Source organism: Metopolophium dirhodum, chromosome 1 (assembly GCF_019925205.1).
Source record: "Metopolophium dirhodum isolate CAU chromosome 1, ASM1992520v1, whole genome shotgun sequence".
NCBI classification, from domain to species: Eukaryota; Metazoa; Arthropoda; class Insecta; order Hemiptera; family Aphididae; genus Metopolophium; species Metopolophium dirhodum.
Window position 1 is genome coordinate 69,191,886 of NC_083560.1, and position 26,915 is coordinate 69,218,800.

At 27.8% G+C, this 26,915-nt stretch overlaps 2 protein-coding genes across 3 annotated transcripts in view; one reads left to right on the forward strand and one right to left on the reverse strand.

Annotated features, from left to right (window-relative positions):
* Window positions 1-6,164: 6,164 nt before the first annotated feature.
* Window positions 6,165-14,485, reverse strand: LOC132933868 (MRG/MORF4L-binding protein-like). Of its 2 annotated transcripts, none has more exons than XM_061000141.1 (5): window positions 14,303-14,482; window positions 14,054-14,223; window positions 9,214-9,335; window positions 9,032-9,155; window positions 6,165-6,334 (listed from the first exon to the last, which is right to left on the reverse strand). In XM_061000141.1, exons 2-5 carry the CDS (start codon window positions 14,205-14,207, stop codon window positions 6,195-6,197), a joined length of 540 nt encoding a protein of 179 aa, XP_060856124.1. In that variant the 5' UTR covers window positions 14,208-14,223; window positions 14,303-14,482; the 3' UTR covers window positions 6,165-6,194. The 2 variants fall into 2 exon arrangements, with proteins under 2 accessions (XP_060856124.1, XP_060856126.1); XM_061000143.1 differs by lacking the exon at window positions 6,165-6,334 and adding an exon at window positions 8,169-8,571 and having other exon boundaries at window positions 14,303-14,485.
* Window positions 14,486-14,662: 177 nt separating this feature from the next.
* LOC132933867 (DNA polymerase alpha subunit B) overlaps window positions 14,663-26,915 on the forward strand; it is a 30,192-nt gene continuing 17,939 nt past the window's right edge. Inside the window, exons 1-3 of the mRNA XM_061000140.1 lie at window positions 14,663-15,154; window positions 17,368-17,533; window positions 17,711-17,786. Coding sequence (XP_060856123.1) covers window positions 15,082-15,154; window positions 17,368-17,533; window positions 17,711-17,786 — 315 coding nt within the window. The 5' untranslated portion in view covers window positions 14,663-15,081. The remainder of the gene's footprint in view (window positions 15,155-17,367; window positions 17,534-17,710; window positions 17,787-26,915) is intronic.

Genomic DNA, 26,915 nt, shown 5'->3' on the forward strand with positions numbered 1-26,915 from the left:
TATTCAAAATACATTTCTGCAGACTTCAGAAAGTATTAAAGTGGTACTAAAGAGTATAAGCCATGTTATAAACTTATAGGTGTACACAGAGCATATACAAGGTTTGTATGATAAGTACTCAAAAAATATAACATGAAATATGGATAAGTTAAAACTATACCTACTTAAAAAGTCTTACACAAAGTACTATAAAAAAAATGTTTAATTTATTAATGGTTCACTAAAATAGTAAAATGTAATGATTGTAAAAGGGTCAACAAATCATAAAAAATTGAATAAGGGGACAATTATTTACATTCTGCATTCACTATTAACTAATACATGATCAAAATAAAACCACCAACATCGCAACATGGAATAAATCAGGTAACTTATAGTCTCTAAGTTTTTTTTTCTAAATCACGACATGAGTACCTACTTTTCCAGACTAGTTAACACTGCTCAGCAGTCAGTATATTTTGCATACTTGCAAAAAAGAAAAAATATATATTATAATATTACCTAAATACACAATAATAGAATATGACAATTGACAAATGAAAAAATAAATATAATTTAAAATAATATTTTGTATGTCATATTATCTCTGCAGTCTACATCGTGAATTTGTATAACATTTTTATTCCGTGTAGGTATGGTTTAGTTTTTTTAATTTGTATTTTAACATTAGGTAATATTGCCTAATTATTAACAACAAATTTATATTTATATGTTAAATAATAATAATATGTAAACATGACTTTATGGTCCATACTATCACAATTAATCTTATAATTCAATTAGAATGGCTTGTTTTCTTTCGATTGTAAATATTTTGTTAAATTTTATTTCTACAATTTAATTATATCACACTATCTGTCAAAAGTAACCTTAAATATAAATTTGATGAAATGTACATACATTTCATAAAAAATCAAGTTCTATATAAATTATGAAGTAAAAAAAGAATCAAAATTATATAGAAATAAAAAAATTTAAATTAATATTGGAATTTTTAACTATTTTTCAAACGGAAATATGATTTATTAAAGGCTACGATATGAACCATATATAAGAATATGATTATATCTTTAATGTTAAATTTTATGTTGTATTATTTTCATTAGATAAAATGCATAAGAGGATATCTGCGTACTGTTTGATTTCTCTCTCTGACCTACGTGTGATATAGCAAATTTGCGTTCAACATAACCGATATTGTGTTGTTAGCTTTATTATTAAAATGACCTATAATCAAACTTGAAGTTAAGAACATTACCTATCTGGGATTGTACGAATATTTATACGATAGATCATTTTTTTTTTATAATGCTCATGCATTTTTAAATTGTAATATTTTACATACTCATGACTTGTATTGAAATATCTTAAAAATATATATATTTGTCTTGCATACAAGTTTATATTATAATTTTCAGAAGCCATTAGGTTAAGATGTTAAGCAACTTTTAATAATACATATAAGGTAGTTATTACTCCCCAGACAGCAATTTTTTGTTTAATAATATTATTATAACATTATAATAACGAATAATATTAGTATAACATTATTATAATATTATCATTAAAAAATATTGTCTGGGTCATAAGTACTACTAATATTAAAATAGAGTAATAAAGTAGGTACATAGTAAAAAATATGAAGTGCCTTGTGTAACTGACTTAAAATAATAATTAAAACAAAGATAAAAAAACAGCCAATATAGTATGTATGCCTTGTTTTAAAATATACGTTATTTAAGGGACGAATATCTACAAACATTAGGTTATTTTTGATATGAATATAAAGTAGGTACCACCATTTTATTCATTTTAATAATAATACAAAAATAAATATAAACAAACCCAATAAATTGACTGAAATAATTTTAGCTCTACTGTTTAAATTTGTGTTTATTTTTCCTATAACTAATATTATAGATCCATATGTATTTTATTTTAAATAGCTTATATATGAATTAAATAATATATTATAAAATACCTATTAAAGTTGATTATTGTACTCATTTAAAAGTACCTAATTTAAGTATCTTATTTTTGTATACAATAAAACATTACCTAAATAGGAATACAAATTACATAACTATTGTAATTATAAATATATTTATACTCCCCAATCTAATATTGAAATGAATACGTTAGGATTTGATCAGTTGAGTTTTTTATTTTTGTACTTCCCTAAAAGATGTATGGTTGTTTTTTATTTATATTTTTTATTATGATAAGTCTTTTTTATTAATTGTGTAATTGTGTATAATCTATTTGTATTATATTTTACAAAATTAAGTCAATTGCATTCAAAATAAATTTAAATCATAATAATATCAAACTGCCTTTTTCCTGATTTACATTCCTGACCTATTGGTTTATCTTAGGTAGTTGGTACCTACTTTAAGTCACCTTAACGGTGTGTGCGTGTATAATAATTATATACACATGCGAAAAATGTATATAATATAACCTATATATTATTTAGGTACCTATTATGCTACACGCCAATAGTAATGAGTTAAACCTACGCAATATACCTATACAGACAAATACAGCCATACAAGTTAGGTTGTATAAAGGTATTCGTGCTTAAACAGGAATATAAAAACATACAAGCAAATATTTCGACGATTGAATCAAAGTTGACAGAACAGTGTAGCACTATACTCACATAATAATATATACCTAGCTAATATCATGGTCGTATTGGTCAGAACTCGGAACGTTTTGAAAGTTCTGTATAATTGCAAAGTACCTACCTAATTAAAAGCTAAGTACCAAACCTAATTTGTAATGATGTTGATTAATTTTTTTATGTCTCGTGATGTAGGTATCATTCTGATACATCACGAGACATAAAAAAATAAAGCTTTGTCTTTATTTTCAAGTTAAAACCATTTATTATACCTTTCACAATATGTGTTATAACCTAACCTATGTAATTTAAACCAAAACTTTATATTTTACCAATATAATATTATTTTCTTCTTTCTGTTTTTAGCTGCTTACATATTATTATAATTATATCTTTCTTTGTTAAAGGGCTTATCCTGAAAAAAATGTTAATATATGATATTAATTTATATAATTATATGATATTATCATCAGTGCAGATCAAAAATGCTATTGCTCAGTTTTTCATATATTATTATATACTTCATTCCCTTACTAAATTCAGAATTGTATTTAAAAACAAACAATCCCCTCTCCTAAAAACCATTACTAATAGCTAGTGAGCTGGTTAGTATAGCATATAGCATTACATGCAAAACATACATATAGACATTGATTATTGATTGTTTTAATTCAAATAACCGCGGATACTTCAAAGTTCTATCAAATATTTATATTAGCATTTTATAGTCATGGTTGCAAAATATTCGATATATACTTGAGTCCTCAGACTTACTCCACCACGCGTCTTTTTTCATATTTTTTTGCTGTGGTATCTATTGCCCCACAGTGGCGTTTACACAATACTTACCCCTGTTTAACATTGTTTGTTGAACGTGCCACACGACGTACAATTCGATTTTGAACTTGTGTTTTATTTTAATAAGTCTATTTTATTTCAGACTGTTGGAATTACTATTACAAATATAGTATATAATAGAATGTCACTCTGCTGTATAGTAGGTTATTAGTGGATTACAGTAACGTATGGTATTAAATTTGAATTCAATGTTAAAATATCATTGTAGGTAGATATGCGAAAAACGATTCTGAGCGAAGACAGTTGGTCAGTCTAGGATATTTTATATTATATTTATTTTGTTATTACTTATTATTTATATGGTAGCTGGACACCTGGTAAGTTGAATTAATATTATACAATTACAGAAAAATAACTTAAGTTGTTATTCTTTGTTTATTTAATATGTAAATTCCGTCTAAATTAAGACTTAAAATAACTATAAATAAAACTGTGTGTATCTATCTATATTTTTAGATTTTTTTGGTTACAGAATAAACTACTTACGTACAACTTGTTTTAAATGTTGAATCCTTATATATAAAAGATGAATAATTTATACATTTTTAAATACACAATTTTATTTTAATTTTCAGTTTGCTTAAAAAAAAATTTTTTCTATGTACTTCTAACATTTTTCAACTTTTATTGTAACAACATATTATAGGAGTATTGTATTACATTTTCAAGCTTTTTGACCCAATGAATACAATTTTATTGACGTTTATAGAAAAGAAAACTAAAAATTTGGAAACTGAAATTTTTAGTTAACAGCTCAAAACAAGTCAAAAAAACTAGAAAATGTTATGGTCTATAAAAAATTCTAATATATACATTCAGTGAAAATTGCATGTATCTATGGTCATTTGTTTTAGAGCTGCAGTAAAAACCAAAACCGATTTGATCAAAAACCAATTTTGCATAAAAATTACCGTTTTTCTCGACGCTTTAGAAAACTATTGGGAATTTTAATTTTTGACCTCCCAATGCACCAACAATAGATTCATTTTTCCACCGAACAAGATACTGAAGTTTAAAATTGATGCATTATTTCGACTACTTGCATGTTGTATACACAAATAAAAATAAAAAACAACTCATTGTAAAATCAAAACATTTTTCTATCATAATCTAAAATTAGGAAATGGGAACATTGTTTAAATTATTTTAAAAACCAAAAATTGTTTATTGTTACTACCATATATTAAATAAATTAAATTTAATGGAACATTTTTTAAATAAAATCTTTAAATAAAAAATATTTATATATATCTAAATGCTACTTGGGATATATAATTATTAATTCCTCAGAAAATATTAGGCTGACGGAATATGAAGGTTATGGTTATGGTTATAGGTCATAACAACTTATGGTTGTATATATTATTATTTATTTAAGTTTTTTTTTTTTATTAAACCAATCCGTGACATTTGTGGTCATTGGATGTATCATTACGTTTAAGATATATTTTAATATTAAATATTTATACATTACATAAATACTAAGCAACTGATGGTAATAAACAAAATAACATTTTTAGGAATAACAAATAATGATAAGCAATGAATTTAAATATTAAGTATTATTTACAATTTAAAATCTATTTATAATTTATAAGGTGAGTTTCTGATAGGAACTGTATGAGTTTGAAGATGTTATTTGGTTCAGGGTTGATCAGAAGTTTGGAATTGTCTTTTATCCTTGTCAACTTACTGGTATTCTTGTTTTCTTTCAGGTTTAATAAGTGATTTTATTTTATATCAGATAACAGTATAAAACAAACAATTCATTGTTTTAAGTCTGATGTTCTTAGTTTAGTAGAAATTCTAATAAGACTTGGTTTTTATTAATATCAGGCGTAAATTATTTCTGAACTTCAAATTAGATACATAATATGACGTATACTGAACTTTTAATTTTAGTTTAGATCCCCTATCTTGATGATTCATTCAGTGTTTAAGTGATATTTTTAGAACACTGACTGAGCCCTCATTTCATAAGACTTTTTTTTTTTACTTTTTGGTTGTTCAGAAATGATAACATTATTATGTTTTAGTTCTTTAGTAATTTTAAAATTACAAGTTTTTTTAGATGCAGAAAAATGTAAGCAATTTTATAATCGAAAAAGATCTTTTTTAATAACAATATATATGAATTAAAATTATTTACCTCAGTATCTAAATTATATTTTAATGAATGTAAAGCAATGGTTGATCTAGTAAAAATATGTAGTTCGGGTTAATTTACATCAGCTGGACCAATGTACCACACTTTAATTTGAAATTAATGTTTATTTGAACTTGAAAATCTAAATTTAGATTTCTTTGGTGAATTATACTCTGTTTTATCTAAGAGGTCAACCGCTTCAGCGCACGCAGACTGAGCCGCCGAATAGTGCCTGATCCCCCATGTCATGGCTATGCATTCTGTGATCGCCAGCTGTCGTCTTCGGTTGTCGGAATCCTGTGCTAACGCTCTCATCAATGTCCCGGTTGTGGTGGGGATAGCGGAAAAAACGTGTTTTAGTCAGCCGAGTGATTCACTCTTAGATGGAACAAAGTATAGTAGAGGTCAGAGGACTGAGGAATTATCTTTAATATTGTTTCCATGCAAACTATTACCAGTAACTACTTAAATTGTATTAGAATGTGGATTTGCATTTGAGGAAGTAGGTACTCAGTATGAAAACCATTGAGCCAATTTTATATTGTTTTCTCCCAATTTAATATTTTATTTTATTTTAAGCAATTTATCAAGATACATGTTATACATACTACTATAGTCTAATTTTTCCACCATTATCTTAACAGATTTTAATGTTTTTAAATCCACATTACTGATTGCAGCTTGACTTGTTTGCTTCGTAGCATCTAAATATACATTATTAAACCAAATCAGTAGGTAACCAATTAAAAAAGGTTTTACATTGATAGAGGATGAGACGTAAGGATTAGTATTTATTATATACTTATAGTATAAAATATGAAATTAAAAAATATCTTGTCTCACCCAAAATAAAATAAAATTAGATAACATAAATACACATGTATATCTGAAAAATTAAAACATTTAAATATTTATTTCATGTACTTGGTTACAGACATACCATTTAAATATGATACAAAACTTAATTTTATTAATATAAGAACAGAAATAATAGTATAGTTTAAAAAAATAAAAATAAGAATACAACGGGACAACTATGCTCTCTTTGTATTTATAGTAGAATTACCAAAATTCCACAACGCATAGGGAAGAACTTTATTTGTGTCGTAGTGTTTTTATTATTTGCATAACATAAATACAATTTAAGTTATTAGTTTGAGTTTTTTTAGTTTTTTTTTTTAAATTATTAAAAATTATTGGTAAGAGCTATCAAAAAAATAAAAACGCTAAGACACAGATAAAGTTCTTCCTCATGGGTTGTGGAATTTTGGAAATTCTACTACAAGTACAGAGGAAGCATAGTTCTCCCGCACTAAACAGCTTTTGCTATGTTGTGCATTTGTAAGACGGAGACAATGCATGTGGGTGTACCGTCCTCTTAAATTATGATTATACTTTATTCCACGAGAGAAAATGCTGGTTCTGTAGAATGAGCTCTGTTGACCGACTATGCCGTCGTATCCACCCTTCATGCGGCTAAATGTCACTGGTGATCCCAGATCGTAGTGCACAAGACAATTGTAATCGGCTACTATCAACACTGAGCGGTCATAATATAATCACGCGCCACCTATCGAGAATTTGGTGAAGGATGCGCAGAGTTGACCCATTCTCATTATTGCACGACATGTTCTCTCGTGGAACAGAGTATAAAAACTATTTTTCTTAAGTATATAATTACTATCAATAAATTTAATAATTCTATGTCTATATTACACTATTATAACATTGTAGTTGTGAAGGTTTTATCTTAACTATATATAATTATGAGTAGTATTACAATTTATTTAGGTACTGTTTTGATTTCTAGGTTTAAAATTATTTTCTTAGGTTTTTTTGTTGGAATTGTAATCAGTAAAAACTTCACAACCCAGAGGGCAGAGGGTCAGAGTTCCATCAAATTCCATCTAAATAGAATCAATATAATATTATATACAATTTAATTGCTTTGAGCAGCAAATTAGGTAATATATCATTAATAAAAATACACATTATAAATAACAAATTATAAAAACATGATAGAGTGATTTCATTACTTAACAAAGCTCATATAATACAAAAATAAATCATAATTAAAATATATAAACACTGTTACTGTTAGTACTTAAGTATATAAGTATGTTTACATAATAAACAGGGTTCCTATCTTATAGCAATAATTGAATACCTTTCTTATTTAATGTAAAATATAGCAGTGTGAAAAATAAATCTACTATATGGGGTCATTGTATCAAAAAATATTGTTGTATAAAGAAATTTGGTAAATAGAATTAAATAAAATTGGTTCTAATTAGGTTTGATTCTTAAAAAATATTTTGTTAAATAGAAAACATTTTGTTATATGGAAGTTTTATTTTTTATATCAATTTATAATATATAATAAGAGATGACTAGATAAGTTTATGAAATTACAAATATTATCAAAAAAAAAAAAATGTATTCCAACAAATATAAACAGAGAGTTAAAATATTATTTGTACAACATTCTTATTAATGATACTTATTAATTATTAATTATTAAAAAAATAAAGAATAACTTGATTATACATTTTAAATTCTAAAATTTTAATTAATTTAAACAGTACCATATTCATAGTTTAAGTTGATCACTAATTTAAAGTAGGTTTTATTTAAACAGTGTCTATATTATGCTTGATTCTTATATAACTGAGTCTTGCATAAATAAAAACAATTACAAGCTACATAATATAACTATATTTAAACTCAACATTTAATATACAAAAATTTTAATATAGGTAATACCTGAATACCTAAAATAACTAAATTTAATTATTAATAAGCTAAAACTTAATCTTATAATACTGTAAAGATATATAGATCCATTATTACTTTCACAAAATTGAATATGGCCAGTATGGGAATAATATATTTCTCTGTTGATGTGCCACCACATAATGAAATTTAGCAATTGTGCAGGCCACTAATAATTTATATAACAAAAGGAAATTTTAAATATCTTGGAAGCAACTGTATTTTTTTATAGGTATACTTTGTTTTAACCAAAAAAAATGGGCTTGTGCCTAATGTGGCACATGTGACAAGGATTAAGTATAACTAATCTGTAGTATAGAATATTATTCTATTAATTGATCTATTATCTAATATAATTAATATCTATAAATTATTTAATATAAATGTAACATGATTAATTGTATTTAAATGGTATGTCTGCTTTTTAAAATTTGATATTATGTTTAGTCAATTATTAACCAACATGTATAACCAATGCAATATTAATGTGTAAACGGTTGTAAAAAAATGTTATAATTTTTTTTTTAAACATTTAAAACAACAATATATTGTTATTCTGATAGTTTAAACCGTAAAGTGAAACACATTTTTTTTCTTCAAAATTAAGATATTTAGTCAATTTAAAATACCTGTATTTGTATTATTGGCATTTATTAAGGCTCCTTGTTCTTTAATTAAATTTATCCACTCTTCAGTTTGGGGTAGTTCAAAATCTTTTTTTTCCATTATCGTTGATTGGTATTCTATTTTATCCTATAATAAAAAAATAATGAATACAAATTAATATACAATTTCAAATGTTTTAACTTACAACTTCATCCATATTCCAATGAGTATGAAGAAAACTCCAAATTTCTTTAATAGGTACATCCATCTTAAGACGTTCACTGAGATGAGATTTAATGAAATGCATATTGATATGCTTAAGTAATCCTTAAATGCAAATTAATTAGGCATACAAATTATTTCATTATAAGTATTGTATTAATCAAAATAAATAATAGTGCTAGACGCTAGTAATAGTTGGCAGTTCTTAAGATACTTATCAATGAAATGCCCCCCTCCCCCCCCGAGACCAAATTTTGTACACAATACAACATGTATATACTGAATGTCTATTAAAATTTTTATATCCCCTCCCGTGAAAGGGTTCTAGATACGCTGCTGATGGATAGTCCCGGTTAATACGTGAGGACTAATTTTTGTTTTATCTATAATGATTAAAGACAAAGTTATGTATTCAATATATATTGAGTCAAATATCTTTGAACAAATTATTTTAGTAGCCACCAGTCTTTTAGCATTTAAAACATGTGCAAATTATTCACTCAACATCAAAAAAGTATTTTTTTTTATGAATAAATAATTAGAAATTAAAAATTAAAAATCAAGATAAAATTAGAAAATTTAGTACTTCTAAATATCTTATAATCAGTTATGTTGCGAAAATGGCTTAAAAAGCCAGGCATAATATAATTTAAATTTTAAGGTGAGTGCCCAGTGGAATATTAGAATAGGTACACAGTGCCGGTGCTAGGTATTGCGGGACCCTGGCCATAGATAATAGGTACCCAGAGGAGGGCAAAATTCTACCTTTTTTTTTAAAATAGGATTTTATTAAAAAAAAAGCAGTTTTTATTTGAATTTTAAACATTAAAAATAATAATATTAGGTTATTCTTATCCTGTTTTAGATTCTGATCAAAGCTATGAATGTATTGATTTTACAATGTGTTTTTTTTTTTGTGTCTGTCATCACTTTTTAGGACAGTAAAAGTGCTTGGATTTTCTTCAACAGTATCTTTTCTGATAGGAAAGTGAATCTAGTAGGTACTTTGGGGGGTCAAAAGTAAAAATTTCCCAGTAGTTTTTAAAAGTGTCGGAATCGGTCTTGTCTAGGGTAAACCTTACATACTCTTTCATATAAGTGGGTACACACCAATGATATGTTTTTTTAAGTCACATAATATATCAATAGTTTCTGTTTATTTCTTAATGTTGTTGTAATACACTAATAATTACCAAAAACAGTAAATTATATATTATTTGATAAGAACTGTATTAACAACATATCCCATATTATAGTTATAAACACAGTTATTCCTTATTATTTTGTATAATACACATAAATAATATACAGTACTACCTACACTAATTACTACATTATTATGCACTAATTTTGAATTATATAAGTAGACAAACCTCCAAAAATAAACATTAGATCGTCAGCATTCAGAACATTATTTTTAGAAGTTAAATATTACCTATTAATTAATAATAATAATAATAATGAATTTTAAAGATGTAATAAGGTAATAAAACAATAAAAATAACTCTTAACGGGTAATAATTATTATAATTGAATAATGAAGTATAGTTATTAAATAAAAATGAAGTTTTTATTTTATGTTTTTAAATAAATATTTATAATAATAAATATATATATATCATTAGAATTTCATATTATAAGTAGGTGTCATCTTTTTTTATCCAGAAAAATAATGTTCTATTTTTTTTTTATATAGATCTTAATATTAAGTGTTTAACTATAAATTTTTATCTGTACACATTTTTAGTTATCTTTAAGCAACCCTTGTAATAGAATGATAATATTTTTATTTTTATTTATTCTTCAAGAAGATAATGGGCCCCACTGAACATGTTCGTAGGTAACGAGTAGGTAAGTACTAACCTATATTATATTATTCGGATATATATTACATATTTATTTCAACGAATGTTTGCTATCCATTAAAGTTTTACTTTGTCAAAAGGTGCCCGGTATTATATTATGATATCAGTTTAGTTTGACTAAACAATAAAAATACATGTAGGTAAATTACAATTATATAACAATATATTAATATACATATATAGGTAATAGGTTATGCAGCAAACATAAATTTTGCTGACGCATTTTAGGTAAACATTTTGATCTGATAAATTGCGCTCCACGCTTTAAAAGAAATTGTTATAAACTCATAAATTGGGATTTTAGATTCTGTGTGGAACGATGAATGTACCTATTGATTTTACAATGAGGTGTTTTTTTATTTTTGAGTCTGTTATCACCTTTTAGGACAGTAAAAATGCTTAGATTTTCTTCAACAGTATCTTTTCTGGTAGGAAATTGAATCTAGTTGGTACTTTGGAGTTTAGGGGTCCCAGTGGTCCCAGAAGTTTTCAAAAGCACCGTGAAAAACAAAAGAAAAATTAAGGAAAAACGAGAATTTTTACGCAAAATCTGTTTTTGAGAAAATTGTTTTTGGTTTTTGGTGTAACTTTAAAACAAACGAACGTATATACATGAAATTTTCATTGGTTGTTTATATTTGCATTTTCTATACACAATAAAATTTTAAAAATAGTTTGATTTTTTTGAACTGTTTAGGAACATTTTGTTTCCAATTTTATTAGTATTTTTTCTATGGATGTCAAAAACTTTATTTGTTGGGTAAAAAAGCTTGACAATTTAATAGAAGGCTAGTCTATTGTTTCAAAGGTAGATGAAAAAATTAAAAATCAATAGTCACAATGTTTTTTTATAAGCATTTCAAGTTCAAATATTGACAAAATACGTAAAAATGACGAAAATTAGCAAATTATTTTGAGTTGAGAATTCATAAAATTTTATCTTTTTAAATCTAAGATTTGAAAATGTAATACAAGATTATCCATAAGTTTGTCTACCTTTATCAAAAAAAAAAAAATGTCCACAAGAAAGTCAAATTAAATTTTTATGAGTGTTTGAAATTCATATTTTTAGAGCATTCACACAATTTTTCATGTAACGATTTTCTTAATTTGTTGTAATTAAAAAACGTATGACTATAGATACTTGAAAATTTCACTAAATGTTTATATTAGCATTTTCTATACAAGATTAAATTTTGAAAATAATTTGACTCTTTTAAGGTTGTTTAAGGACATTGTCAGTTTTCAATTTTTTTAGTTTTTTTTTCTATAATTATCAATAAAATTTTATTTTTTGGGTAAAAAAGAAAATTTTATACAAGGCTCCTGATATATCGTTTCAATAGCAATTGAAAAATATTAAAAATCCATGGGCACAATTTTTTTTTATAAACATTTAAAGTTCAAATTTTGACAAAATTTATCAAATTTATAATTTAATAACTATTCTGTAGTTAAAAATTTATAAAATGTTCTACTTTTATAGCTAAGGATTGAAAATTGAAAACAAGGCTCCACGTAAATAGGTTATATATAAATTACTTTATTCACAATAATATCATCGAATATATTTGGTAATATCATAGACTGACTGACCGTTTTTGCTCAGAATCGTTTTTCTTATACAATGATGTTGTATCTTTGAATTCAAATTTAACACCATCCATTACAGTGACCCACTTGTAACCTACTGTACAGCAGAGCGGCATCCACTTACCCACCTTTTTTATTATAATGTTACAAATAATAAAATAATACATATGTGTTGGAAATATTAAGTTAATATATTTGTGGGAGGCTTATTATTTTATTAATTTATATTTATTTTAACAATTACAACTTAAAAAACATAAAAAAAATAAATAAATTCATCAAAATGTTTGAATGAAGTTGGCGGGAGCAGTAGATAATTTAATACAATAAAAAATAAAACTAATCCTGATATACTAGATACGCACGCAGTAGGTACATATTATTTAATACGGCTACACTATAAACTAAATTGTAATAATAATTTCATAAGATGAAAACTACTTTTATGATATTTTTCAGAAATCGTTGAAAAAATAATGTTAAGTGCAAAGCGGATTGCAGTCAAATACTCAAATGTCGAACATAATATAACATTAGATAGGTAATCAAATAAATATTGTACGAATTATCCCTTCTATAATACAGGCATACAGCAATACGTGGAAAGCCTTTCTAAACAAAGAGCAGAGAAAACAATAAACTATAGAGATAATAAATATTTATATTATTAATTATAGTATGCTCCTACAATCCTACTCGGCGAGTATCATCAAAATATTACTCCTTCATTGTTTTGATGACGATTTACTTTGTACTATGGCTAAATTATTCATAGACACTAATATAAGGTCTATGGAATTATTAGATATCGTTTTCCAAATAACAGATGATAGGAATAATATTAATATTATACATGTGTAGTATTATACTATTATACATTAATCGGCGTATAGAATAATACATTTATAGATTTATAATTTTTTAATGTAAAATATCAATGTGTTTCACGGTATTAAGATGATAATTAAAAATCTCGGGGCCCTTAACAAGCATATGTCCCATTTGTCCTCCCCTAGCGCAGACACCGTAGGTACCTATAACCTATGTATTAGACATACTTAGTTACTTCATAGTAACCATGGCTTAAATATACATGTATATTTACCACGATAGTAATCAATTTTCTACCAATTAGTGGAAATTGTACTAGGTATTTTAAAAATGTGTAAATGTGGTTAATGTTAATATCTTGGTGAATTAAATTGTGGTCTCTCCCCAGTTCTCTCTCAAACAGGTGAATAAGCGCTATCTGTGTAATGTATCTATTGTAATGAGACATTTGAGAAATGAAAAAATTATGAGATGGACTACTAGATAGACTTAACATACAGTTATAATTTTATAAATCAATTTGTAAAAACTGACCAGCCGGTTTCCGTTTAATCATGCACTGAAACAATGCAATTTTACGTTCATTGGTCCATAAGAAATCTTCTCGTTTAGTTGCTAAACTGTCATTTTTTGTATTTGCTTGTGTAGCTTTGTGTTTCCGCTTTTGATTACGTCTTCTGGGTGCCATTAATTGTATTGTAATTCTGTAAATATGTCAATATGTCAATTAGATGCTAAATACTATTAGCTTTTACTTAAAAAGTGAAATAACAGAATAATTACAGAAATATAAAAACGATAAATTTTAACTTTTAGTTAAAATATTCAATATTGGTCAATGGAAGAAACTCAAGAAAGGAACGCCACACACCATACACAGTGTCTCAGTTAGAACTCAGAAATGGTCCGTAAAGTGTACCAAACTATCAACTGACAACTACGGACTTAACCCAACTGGACCTGGACACTCGTAATTACAGATAATGAGGGAATATTTTCGGACTGTGTTCGAGTTTATCTAATGTCGGTACGCTCGGAATTACGACAAAACGTCAACCCCACGTTCACAGTTTCACATTTATTTATCACCGTTACCTCGTAAAAGTTTATTTTGTAGGTTATACCGCCGATTTTTGTTTTTGTTGTGATTACGCCTGCTTAAATAGTAAAATAAATGTCCTATTGGCTATTCGACATTCGTCATTTCGTTAATTTATTAGATAAACGAAAAACTGTCCAAGATCCTCATTTGTCAATTTTCGCTGGACGCTGAATTTGGTAATTTCGTTACACAGATATTCAACGGTATTCATTAAGTCACATTAAGTGATGCGTTAAAAACATAATTGATTAATTGATGATTTTAACCGTCTATAGAAGTTTCTGCTTTAAATTATATCGTCAACGATAGGAATTGAAAACGATAGCCGATAACAAATTATTAAATTTTATTACACGTTTGCTCTAGTCACATTATATTATTATTATATTATTATGTCGAGCTTGGTAGGAAGATAATCGTATCTACATCAAACGACCTCACAGGATCCACCAGCAGAGCCATGGATCGTCCGATTTTGGTGAATGAATTTGAAGACATGGGAATGACCATACCGGATGACATCATTGATGAATGTAAGTATTTATATAAAAAAACTAGGTATATCATTGTATAGAGTTATTTACATAGTGGCATAGTGCACTGTAAGAATTATATCGATCCCGGTGGAATTGTATACTGTTTTTTTCATGGTATTCACAGTTGTATTTTTAAACGAAATAGATACAATAATTTTGACTGTTTACTATATTATAAATAAGATTTGATTTGTTATTAATGGTGGGAATAAATGGAATTTTTAGAAAACCTTTGCTTTATTAGTTCCATTATTTTTTGATTTTTTAATGAGATTAAATCTATGCAAGTTCAGGTATTTCAGCTGACCTTCCTAGGTACAAAATCGTGGGGTGTGACACCATAAAACTGTGGGTATTTATTTATTATTAATAAATGAAAATATATTGCAGTAGCAAAAAATTATACAAGTAGGTACCTATTAAAAAAAACTTAAAAAACTGTTGATCTTATAATCATAGATTTACTAATGTGATAGTAAATCATAGAGTTTTAGACATAAGTTTATATAAATATATTTTAATTTTATCACATACATAGATGATGTTATACTATAATATTAAGTTAGATGATAAGGGCTGTTCTTACAATGTCTGGTTAAAGTTAATCGACACTTAACCGGTAGTAAAATCTGTTATCAGTTGGTTAGCGTTAACCGACACTTGACTGAACATTGTAAGAACGGCCCTAATTATTTTATTAAATTGATCCGTGTTATATAATAATTGTGTGAACTAATAGATATGGGTAATTTATTCATATTTTTTTTATACTTACCGATTTAGTACCTATGTAAATGTTTCTCAGACAGCCAGACACAATATTAATCACTGTAAATTTAAATTTTTATTCATCTGCTTTATTTGTTGAATGATTGTAGTAGTTTGTAAGACTAGAACATTTTATTTTACTTATTAAAGCCAACACAGAAACTACATAATACTGACTAATAAATAGTTAGGATTCCTGTTGGCAACAATTTATATGCTACTTATTATGAATAATTTTTATTTTTTGTCTTGTGTTTCAAAAGATTGTTAACATAAATGGATTAGCATTTCTTACATTATTCATTATTTTTAACCTTTTTAAGATACATACATTAAATGATTATATAATGTATCTAAATAGTAAAAGTAAAAAAAAAAAAAATGTAAATCTATATTAAATAAACCTAGTATCAAACAATTCGGTATTTTTCCTTTACAAGAAAAATCTCTCAATTATAAATATGTTTTTGTTAATAAGTGACTATGACAACAATTTTATTGGCTTCGTGGTAAAAAAAAATCTTATATCCAGCGCAAAAACATATTTATGTTAAAAATAAACTCAAGTCTACAGGTACTTGTAAGAGTGATATACTAATAATGTTTTATTCATGGCTCAATATATTAAACCATAGTTTTATTTGTTAAAAAAATAAATAAATTAAACTCGCATTAAATCTTTAGGCTAAATATCTTTATAATAATAATAAATGAATAATAAGAATATCTGAGGTTTTTTTAGTTAACCACCATCTCAGTACTCATATTTTATTATAATATACATATGACATATTATATATATCCAAGACACTTTTGGTATCTTACATTCGTTCTGTAATATCATTTATTACAAACTATTTTTGATTGATTTACAAAATGTATAGTTAAAATCCTTTGGCCTGCTCTATATACACATACTTAAATAGTCTTGATTCACTTCACTGCTAGCTATGTATATTTCAAACACAAACCTGGTTTGTGTCTTGATGTCTAGTCATCAGTAAAGTAAAGTATATTAAATTATTTACTTTTATCTTAATAATATACATTAAATTGGATTCAGTATAACTAAGTTGCGCAATTTAACATAAAAATCTAATTGTATTTCTCTGTTTGATGTTTGTCTGTCACTGATTCACCGTTTCAGAAAAAGATTGAGGCCTAAGATTTCCTAACGTCGCCCTAAATCTGTAGTTCAATTAATAATATTTAATTGATGGCTTTGCTGAGAAAAAACAGCTTTAATTGAGAAGATTATAAATGTTTAAAAATATTTCTCATGAATATAATAAAAACAATTAATATATAAAATTGAATAACTTTGAAACATTAATGGTACAGAAAAATTCTGAATATTGGTAGTATATAAAATACTATTTAGTGTTTATTTTAAGTTATATCTTAACAAATACTAATACTTAGTAATTTTTATTATTTTTTAGGTGTCATTGTATGTCATGCACATAAAATATCAGCATCAGATTTAGTTGGATCTTGGATAGCATATTGTGCATCATCTCAAATCGATTCAAATGATTTAAGTAGAGATAGGCTTGCTACATTAGTTAAATCCTTCAAGGTTGATGACAAATTAAAAGCCAATGACAAGTAATTTCTTAATGTATTATAGTAGCTTTAAGTCTATCAAATTTATTATCTTAGTAGATATAATACATTAATTTAAAAAAAAAATCAATGTATTTTCTTTGCTGTCTTGAGTTCAAAACATACGTTTTTTTACTCGTGTTATAAATATCAAATATCAACAGCATTTATTATTTACAGAAAATTGATTGTAAATAAATACAGTTTAAATGAATCAGCTCCTACACAATCAGTTCGTAGTCCATCATCATTGAAAGTAAGTTATTAATTTATTATTTAACTTTATTGATTGACCATGATCACGGGCTATTGTGGCCTCTTAATTTTTTTTTTACTCAGTCAATAAAGGCGTAGAATAATTGCAATATTTTTATTTTTATTGACCTATTGCCATGCATTAAAACTATTTAGTCGTATCGCAAAATAATTTGAACATTATTAATGACTTGGAGACATATTATTTGGTATGAACCTTATATTTTTAAATAGGTTGATAGTGGCATTTGATATATTTTATATAAATATTATCGGAATACATAATTGACATATTAGTACTAGGTATTTTATATAACATGATATTATAATGTATTTCATTTATACTATGATTATCTGTTTTTGTTTGACTATTAAAAATGTTATATTTAAGCACTTTCTCATGAACATAACTAAACACTAAATTTGTTGCGAAAAAATATCTACTGAATTTTTATTTTCATTTTTTGAACAATAGTGTTAAATAATTGTTGTTGTTTTTTTAAAATAATTTCTCATTTATTGTGACATGTCAAAGTAATGTCTACACCGTTAAAAATGTAAAAAAAAAAAATTTAATTAACTGTTAACCATGTATCATGTTACTACAACTTTCATGTTTGGAACTTACTAATCTAATAACTAGAAAAAAAGGTCATGTTATTTATTTATTAAAAATTTATTTAAAATTCTAATATGCTAATACATATAGAACAAATATTTAAAATATTTTATAATACTTTAATCATATAAGTACTAGCAGGGGCGTATTGGTGATATTTTTCCATTTTTAAATGGATAAATTGTATAAATGTATCATTTTTAGTTTATTTGGTCAATTTTTAAGTAGGTACATAATTATTGCAGTTTTTTTATTCATAAAATATAATTTTACATATTATTCAAATAAAATTTTTTGTCATAAAATATTAATAAAGTGCCCACACAAAGATATGCTCTTTGCTACTATACTAATCTGCCCGTAGTGCACAGTTTAATCATATAATAATGAATAGTATGTTGTATTAATATTTTTTTTTCTTCAAAAGAAGTGTTTATTAATGTTAAAATGGTTGTCTGGAAATACTAAAGGCCAACCCGGGGAGGTGCTCAAAAAGGGATTTTTAGATATACGATAGACATTTTTGTTTATAAATATTTGGTATTGGTTTTAATAATAATTGTTATTATTAATGCGATGAGCCTGTTGGCGCACTTCTATGTATTTTAATACAAAACATCTCAAGTTTGAACCATGATTTCAGTTGACTAATTTTTTGCATTGTTTTTTTTTCTTATTTTTTTTTATCCATCTATACATACAAATGTTTGGTTTTTTTTTATACATCAAATTTTAGTATGGGTTGGTTAAGTTATGATTTTGTATTAATTGATTGTAATAATCTGCCGTAGGTTGAATTAAGTAAAAACGATAGTCGACAAACTTGTGGTATAACTTTGATACTTTAGAGTTAAATTATACACTTCGAATAAATCACACGGGGTCTGCGATCTATCGCAGGCACATTGCTTACCTGATAATATACGCCTCGCATAATCACAAGCGAATCTCACGGACAACGCTGGTCGAGATGGCTATACATTAAAATATAATATCATTTACACTTAAAAATACATTGCTTCCACAATGTGTTATACCCAAAAAGAGTTGTACAATCAGAATTTTTTTTGTAAATTTAAGGTTAATATATTGGGTGATTTTTAAGCATGCTCATCCTATTTTTATGTTTAAATTATGGATAATTTATACAAATTCTGATTTTTAGAATTTTTAAATACACTTGAACACCAGGGTCTAAAATTAAAATTTTTTGCTACTGCGCATCTAATTCCACACAAAAATATTTTAAAATAATGAACATAGAACTAGTAGTGCACACAGTGGCGTATTTAGGGGTGGGGGGGGGGGGGGAAATTGTCAGTTGTGTAAAGAAAACTTTCCAAAATGTCTAGACACAAAGATTTTCAAAAAAAAATACCGTTTTTAAATTTATATTCGGTTTAGGTTTTTAATTTTAATATGTACCGGTATCCAATTTTTTTTGGTTTTGGTTTTGATTTAATATCGATATCCAATTTTTTCCGGTTTTGGTTTCGAAGTTAATACCGGTTTCCAATTGTTTTCGGTTTCAGTTTTGGTTTTATAACGGTTTATACCGGTATCAAGCCCTGCACTTTTAATGGAAAGAAAAAGTAAATTGTAAATTAGAGGGGGCATAAAAGTTTTTTGTGACAATGAGTAAAAGGAAACTGAAAAAAAGGGGCGCCAAAATCGTAAATACGCCTCTGAGTGCACATGCCACATATAACTTCATTGCACTATTGTTTTTGCTAATAATTAATAATTAGGTAGTTATAATAAACACAAACTAAGACAATCTTCTATAAAAGTCCTTGACACCTATATGACTATATGACTAAACATTTTAAATTAAAAACGAAATAGCTTGGGTTAATATACTTATTATATTATAAACCACCCAGAATTTAGTGTAGTCGGTATTATTTTTAGTATTAAAGATTTTAAACGAACACAATATGCTAATTAGTAATTTTCAATAATTTAATTAAATAAAATCAAATAAAAATTTATAAAAGTTACTGCACAAAAGTTACATCATAAAATACTGCACACTTTTAAATTTGCTACTGCACATTTAATATTAGCTACTGCACACAATTTTAGGCCCTGTTGAACACCATATTTATAATCCTTGAGATTTTTTGTACCACCTAGGAATGATCCTGTGACTATACAAACTTCTGTTTTTCAAATAAGAACTTACAGGGCTGTATTTACACTTGTGTTTATTGTTTAACTATAATTGTTTATTTATGAAAATGTTGTTAAAAACACAGAAAGCGCCTAAGCAGTAAGCACAGATAATGTTCTTACCCAAAAGTTTGATGATAGGTCAATTCACTCAATATCAAAACTGATAGCACACTATTGAACCTGACGAATGAAAATTTGGTATGTCGTACGTGTGTGTAAGACGGAGACAACGCATGTGGGTTCACGTCCTCAAAAACAGATATTCTTTTTGAGAATTTTGATATCTCAAAATCAAAATTAAAGTTGTTTTTGGTTATATGACTGTAGTGTGTACTAAGGATGATATGTCTATGGTAATGGGTTAAAAAGATTTGGAGGCTTAGACCAAAGCTTTTTAAACTGTGTTCCACGAAAAATTACTTTAAAAAGTCTAACTAAAGATAAGTAACGTAGGTAGGAAAAAAATATTTGTATTATAGAAAAACAAATATTTGTATATTAAATAATAATGTATATGGTATAGTCTATTAGTCTATACTTCTCTAGTGTACTTATAGTGCTTATACAGTACCTATACAGAAATAATATTTGAACGTCGCGTCGTTGATAAAAATACTAATTGGTTACGACCGTCCACGAACCTTAATGCCATACCTAATATTATGATAGTACAACTTTCATCAATAAAGCTTAATATTAAGAATATTAATTGTAATAATAAAAAGCAATTTCACTCATATCATTAAAATTTAAATTTAGAAGTCCTTTTGTCTGTTATTTAAAATATTTTTTGAATTAAATACAGTATACGTCATTATTATTAAAATTTTTATTGCAAATGATCCTTGTATAGAATGACGTATTAAAACCATTGAAATAAAGTATGGGTTTTAATTGTCGAGCTATAATTACTTAATGTTGAAAAATAAATAAAAAAAGCTAAAAAGTAAAAAATAAAGTAGGGATCCCACGATAAAAGTGGACATACCTAGTATAATAAATACTACATCTAATATTACATTTTATACAGTTTTTATTTTTATAAGACCATTTTTAAGAACTATTATTCTTAGTATAAACATTTTAATAACTCTGAAACTACTCATCAGAATTTTGATTTAGGTACATCTCAAAATGTTAAAGAATATCTTCCGCTAAATAATTCGCAGTACAAATTATTGTCATTAAAATATAAAATTTGTAGTAACATTTTATCAAACAATATTGAGCATTTGAGCTCGTCATAAGCATAATTATTATCTATTTCCGAGGGCGTTTATTGTAAACAAAATTAAAAATTTATTAATTTTTAGTTCTTTAAGAAAAATGGTGCAAATATGTATTTACTTGGAGTCTTGGTGATGCAGTGGCATCCCCGTTTGTACGGCTTTGATAATATTATAGGCTATAAGAATATGCTAATGGTCAGCGGTTACTGGTTTATGGCTTTCCTGAACTAATTTGGTAAATATTTTCTCTGAAAATTTGAGTACCGATGTATTGCTTATTTTTATGTATAGTATATCAATAATTAGTAATATTTTTTATATCGTGATTAGTGATTACAAAAACGTAACAGTCTACGTTTGTAAAGAATTAAATAACATTAAAATTCAACTAACAAACCAAAAAATAGATACAAATTATTATCGGATTAATATATTTATTATTAATATTATTAAGAGGACTTGATGCCCGCATGCGTTGTCTCCGTCTTACAAATGTACATCATACTTATCATAGCAAAAAACTGTTTTTCGAGGGATAGAACCACTCCCTCTGTATTTATATTAGAATTACCAAAATCACACAACGCCGCATAGGGAACAACTTTATCTGTGTCGTAGCGTTTTTATTATTTGGATAACATTAATAAAATTAAAGTTATCAGTTTGAGAACATTTGGATTTATTTTGTTTTTTTCATTTAATTATTAAAAATTATTATTACCTAAATGCTATAAAAAAAATAAAAACGCTACGACACAGATAAAGTAGTTCCCTATGCATTGTGGTATTTTATCTACTATAAATACAAAGGGAGTGGTTCTATCCCGCGCCAAACAGTTTTTTGCTATATAGTACATTTGTAAGACGGATATGGGTTCACGTCCTCTTAACATACATTTTTGGGTTGTGTACAGATATTTTTTATCCTAACCGATTTTGCGTAACCTTTTCGGTGTCATAGTTACTTTTTAACTAAAACAAATTTATGATTTATACATTTTCTTCCAAGTGGAAAATATCTAGTAACGTTCTACGTGACTCCCGGGCAAGCACAGATTTTAATTATAATTGATGAATCATAAATATTATGTTTTCGTATTGTGTTTTTGGCGTTTGGAAATCTTATGAAAGTCGCGCTCTACAAATAAAATTATGTATTGCGTACGGTTATCAGTATTATTTTTGACTACGCGTGTCGTACCGGTACAGCCGCGGCTGTACGATAAAAAACCTCAGAAAATCGTCATCCGGCCCGGCGGGCTGTAACCAGTAACCACCGCCAACTAGTGGTGCCAGTGGTTGTCTCGTCGAGTGAAATCTGAGAAACCGAAATCGATCGAAGGTTAAATCATTATCTATACCGGCGGCATGCGTGTGCGTGCGCGCGTATTCGCCTCGTGTTTCGTCCTCGTACAATACAACACCGGTACGATATATTGTATTAAATTTTGAATCGTGTTCGGAAATGAGAATATAAAAAGACGGGTGTTTGGACCCGTTGTTAGCGGTGTAGGTTACACAAAAGCGGGGTGGACCGTGTGCGCGCGCGTTTGTGTACAACACTCGCACGGTGTCCGTTCGTGCGTCGGAATATTAATAATAATGATGGTGACGATGACGATAAAGTAACGGACTGTGAAAAGAAACGCTCCGGCGCGCAGGGCGATGTTTATTGTTCAATGTGCATTTTTGTGCCCCTAACCTTTAAATTCAAATTGTATAGTTCTGTATATAAAATCAGAAATTGAGTATAGAAAACACGTGGGCCTATGTTCGATTGTTTTTCCTTGGTATAGGCACATTTAGCTTATTATTGAATCCAATGGTACTTCATGTATTTATAATTTATACAACCGAATTATTATTAGTTCATGCTAATGAATTGAAAATCATAAAAACAATAATTAATATCTTACAAAGTCTATAGTATCTATATTATATTTACGACTATTTATATATTATTTGTTGACTTAGCTGTTTTCTAAATAAACATAGGTATACGCATTAAAAGTATCAAATAGAACCAACTTTCTTTTTTAAATAAATAATTTTGTATAGTTTTCGTTGATTTTATTTGTTTACACATTAATACATTTTATTTACGTGTGAACAACACGCCTATTGGTACCCAAACGATAATTATAGTTATTTTATTATCTTCGAATTTTTTATTAATTTCGGTTAATGCAATTTTTTTTCATGTAGTATGTACCTCGGGGTGTAGGAATGATATCGGGCGCCCGAAAGATTCACATACCCAACTTTCCCAGCTTCCCGCTAGTTACGCCACCGGGTCTGACCGGATAATTATTAGCCAAATAATAACAGGCGTAGTACAATACAGTCGTGGTACTTTGGTATTTTGACTTTGGTGTATCGTGTATAATAACGTGTGCGTGGAATAGGAATCTCTTTGGTGTGCGTGTGCGTGTACGCGCGCGCTTACAATAACGTATTATATTATTATTATTATTATTATTATGCTGGAAAGCCGACTGGAATCCACCGGTTGCCGCCGCCGCATCCTACCTGACGGCATTCGCGCGGTGGTCCCCTCCTCGCCACCCGATTGGTCGGTTAGTTTTTTTCTTCTCTACCTTTCTACCGCGTGTGTCGCGTCTTTGCGCGCGCGCTCATGTGTGTTTATGTGTTTGTATGTGTATGTGTGTATCGTTCAAGGCCAAAATGCCGCGGGGAGTCGGTTGTGTTTTATCCTGCTCGGCCTAGTGCGCGCGCGCGCAATTGTAACTACTCCTTCCAGTGGCGGCGTCGATTCCCTCCGTCGACGCCGCCGGTTTGCCGGTTGGCCGTTTGGCGTCTGTGCCTCTGCGGTTCATTTTCCCGTCGGTACCGGGTCCGTCTCGTCGTCTACGCCGCTGTTTCTGGAACGTCTCTTCTAACGGTAAACGCACTATACATTTTCTCTTTTCCCGGCCGATCTCACTTTATGGTTTATCCGTTTCGAGGAGACTGACCTTTTTTCAAACCGTAAAAGTGGGCGCGTGCTTTGATTATTTTAATTTTTGAAAACACGATGACGCCGCGTTTCCCCCCATCGATCAAGCAATAATTATTTTTTCCCCCATTGGCCTGTACGTTTCGTAATCGCCGCCGCAGTCAATTGCTGCCCGGTGCCGCTCCGCCGGCTCCTACCCGTTCGCCACAATCGCCAGTCGGTAATAATAATTATAACAATAATAATAATAATTGTCGTTAGTGGAGGGAAAGTAGAACGTTGTTTGTTGTTATTTAACTTGTACGACGCACACACGTAATAGTTCTTTCCACACCGGCAATAGTTTGCCACAGTACGCGACGCGCGCACAACATGGTATCACACGCACATAACGAACAAGAGGCCGCGGCCGCTCTCTTTCACGTACATTTTTTTTTTCAAATCAGATTTAGAATTTTTTTTTTTTGTCGTCCGGTCTTTTGTTTTCGCCGTTCTGCGGTACATAATTCGATGTCGTCACTATCGATAAACCGAAACCTTAATACATCACGACGTCGTTTTGTTTTTAGTCTTTTCGCGCTAGGTCCAATTATTATTCAATTGCTTTTTTTTAACATTTTTTCCCATCACAACAGATAGCATTGCCGTGTGCGTGTCCGGTAGTTGCCAGCGTCATTATAACCGTTACGACTCGCGTGTAACGATGTATATTTTATTTTAATAGTACTATTATTACTTTAAAATGTGTAGAAATGTCATTACCTACGACCGTTGCACACTTGTTGCTTTCGTGGTTTTTAATTTTGTTTCGTTTTTCATTTATATACCAATCTCGACCCGTACGATGTGTGTAGGGATGTCTTTTTCGCTAGAACTGAGTGTTGTAATACCCATTTTTTTTGTAGTGTGTAAGTTCAATGACTATATGATATGTATTTATGTGCGTGTGTCACGTAAACGGTTTTTGTTTTTCACGGATACATGCCGCCGCCCAGCGTGTGACTTCGATGTAAACGATGCGTAATGTACAATGGTTAGACGGTCCGTGGGTGTTTTTCTAGTCGACACTGAATATTCAAAGCTGTGACTAGATCTACACTCATCAACTGCTTACCTGTTTCGTGACAACTTACGTGCATCCAGTTTATTTTTCTGCGGTCAGGGCTGTGCTCACTCTGCTGTAAAATAATTGGATATACACTATACACGTTTTGTTGTATAACTTATAAGTTATAATTATACTTTTGTATTTCGTTCCAATTATTATGTGTTTGTTTTTTTTTGTGTACAAACATTTCTTGGAATTAGATTTTTATAAATTGTACATTTTATATTTATTACGTAATACGTTGTGTCTTATACGGTATCGTTGTTCAGTTTCTGTGTAAACTAAAAATATAACTCGTATATTGTGGGAAATAATTTCCAACTTATTTATAAATTATTATTTTTGTAAATTTAATGTTATGATTTTGTTCTCTATAAATAAATCTTATCTGAATTATTATTTACATTATTAAATATGTTTTATACTTTTATACTCTTTTATGTTTTCAATATATTAACAAAATTATATAAGAATAAAGTTTTGTGTATTTATTATTTTATACCTCTTGCATTAAAATAATATTATGTGTTTTGAATTTAATGTGTACAAATAATCGAAAAGAATCTAAACTTTTCGTTGGTTAAATGTAAATGATTATGATACCATACCAAGTCAATAAATCGTGTTATATAATTATGATCATCAAATATACATTATAAAGTAAAAGTCCATTTGACTTTCTCAAGATTACAAAATCGACAAATAAATGAACGAAAACTACATTAATACAATATACTTTAAAAAATAAAATTATATTAGGAAACTTAATGCTAAATTTCAATATAAATATTTACTATGACGAGGACTGTAGATAAATTCTTGTAAATGTTATAAAACATCTAAATAATTTCATATGATAGGAGTATAGGATGATTATTTTTAACGTCTACGAGAGCTAAAATACTTTTGATGGAATAAACGGGTTCGTTGTACCTATTGCCTAAATATAGTAGGAATAATATGGTATTTTCGTTATTGTTTTTGTAGCTTAATAATAATGATAATGATGAAAAATGAAACATTAATTTAATAAAACTGGTGGT

Excerpts from the sequence above, each read along its gene's own strand:
- LOC132933868 (XM_061000141.1), bottom strand. The coding sequence starts at position 14,207 with ATGGCACCCAGAAGACGTAATCAAAAGCGGAAACACAAAGCTACACAA. Across the intron at positions 9,336-14,053 it reads GATTAAACGGAAACCGGCTG|GATTACTTAAGCATATCAAT; the intron begins GTCAGTTTTTAC and ends TTTGCATTTAAG. Across the intron at positions 9,156-9,213 it reads ATTGGAATATGGATGAAGTT|GATAAAATAGAATACCAATC; the intron begins GTAAGTTAAAAC and ends TTTTTATTATAG.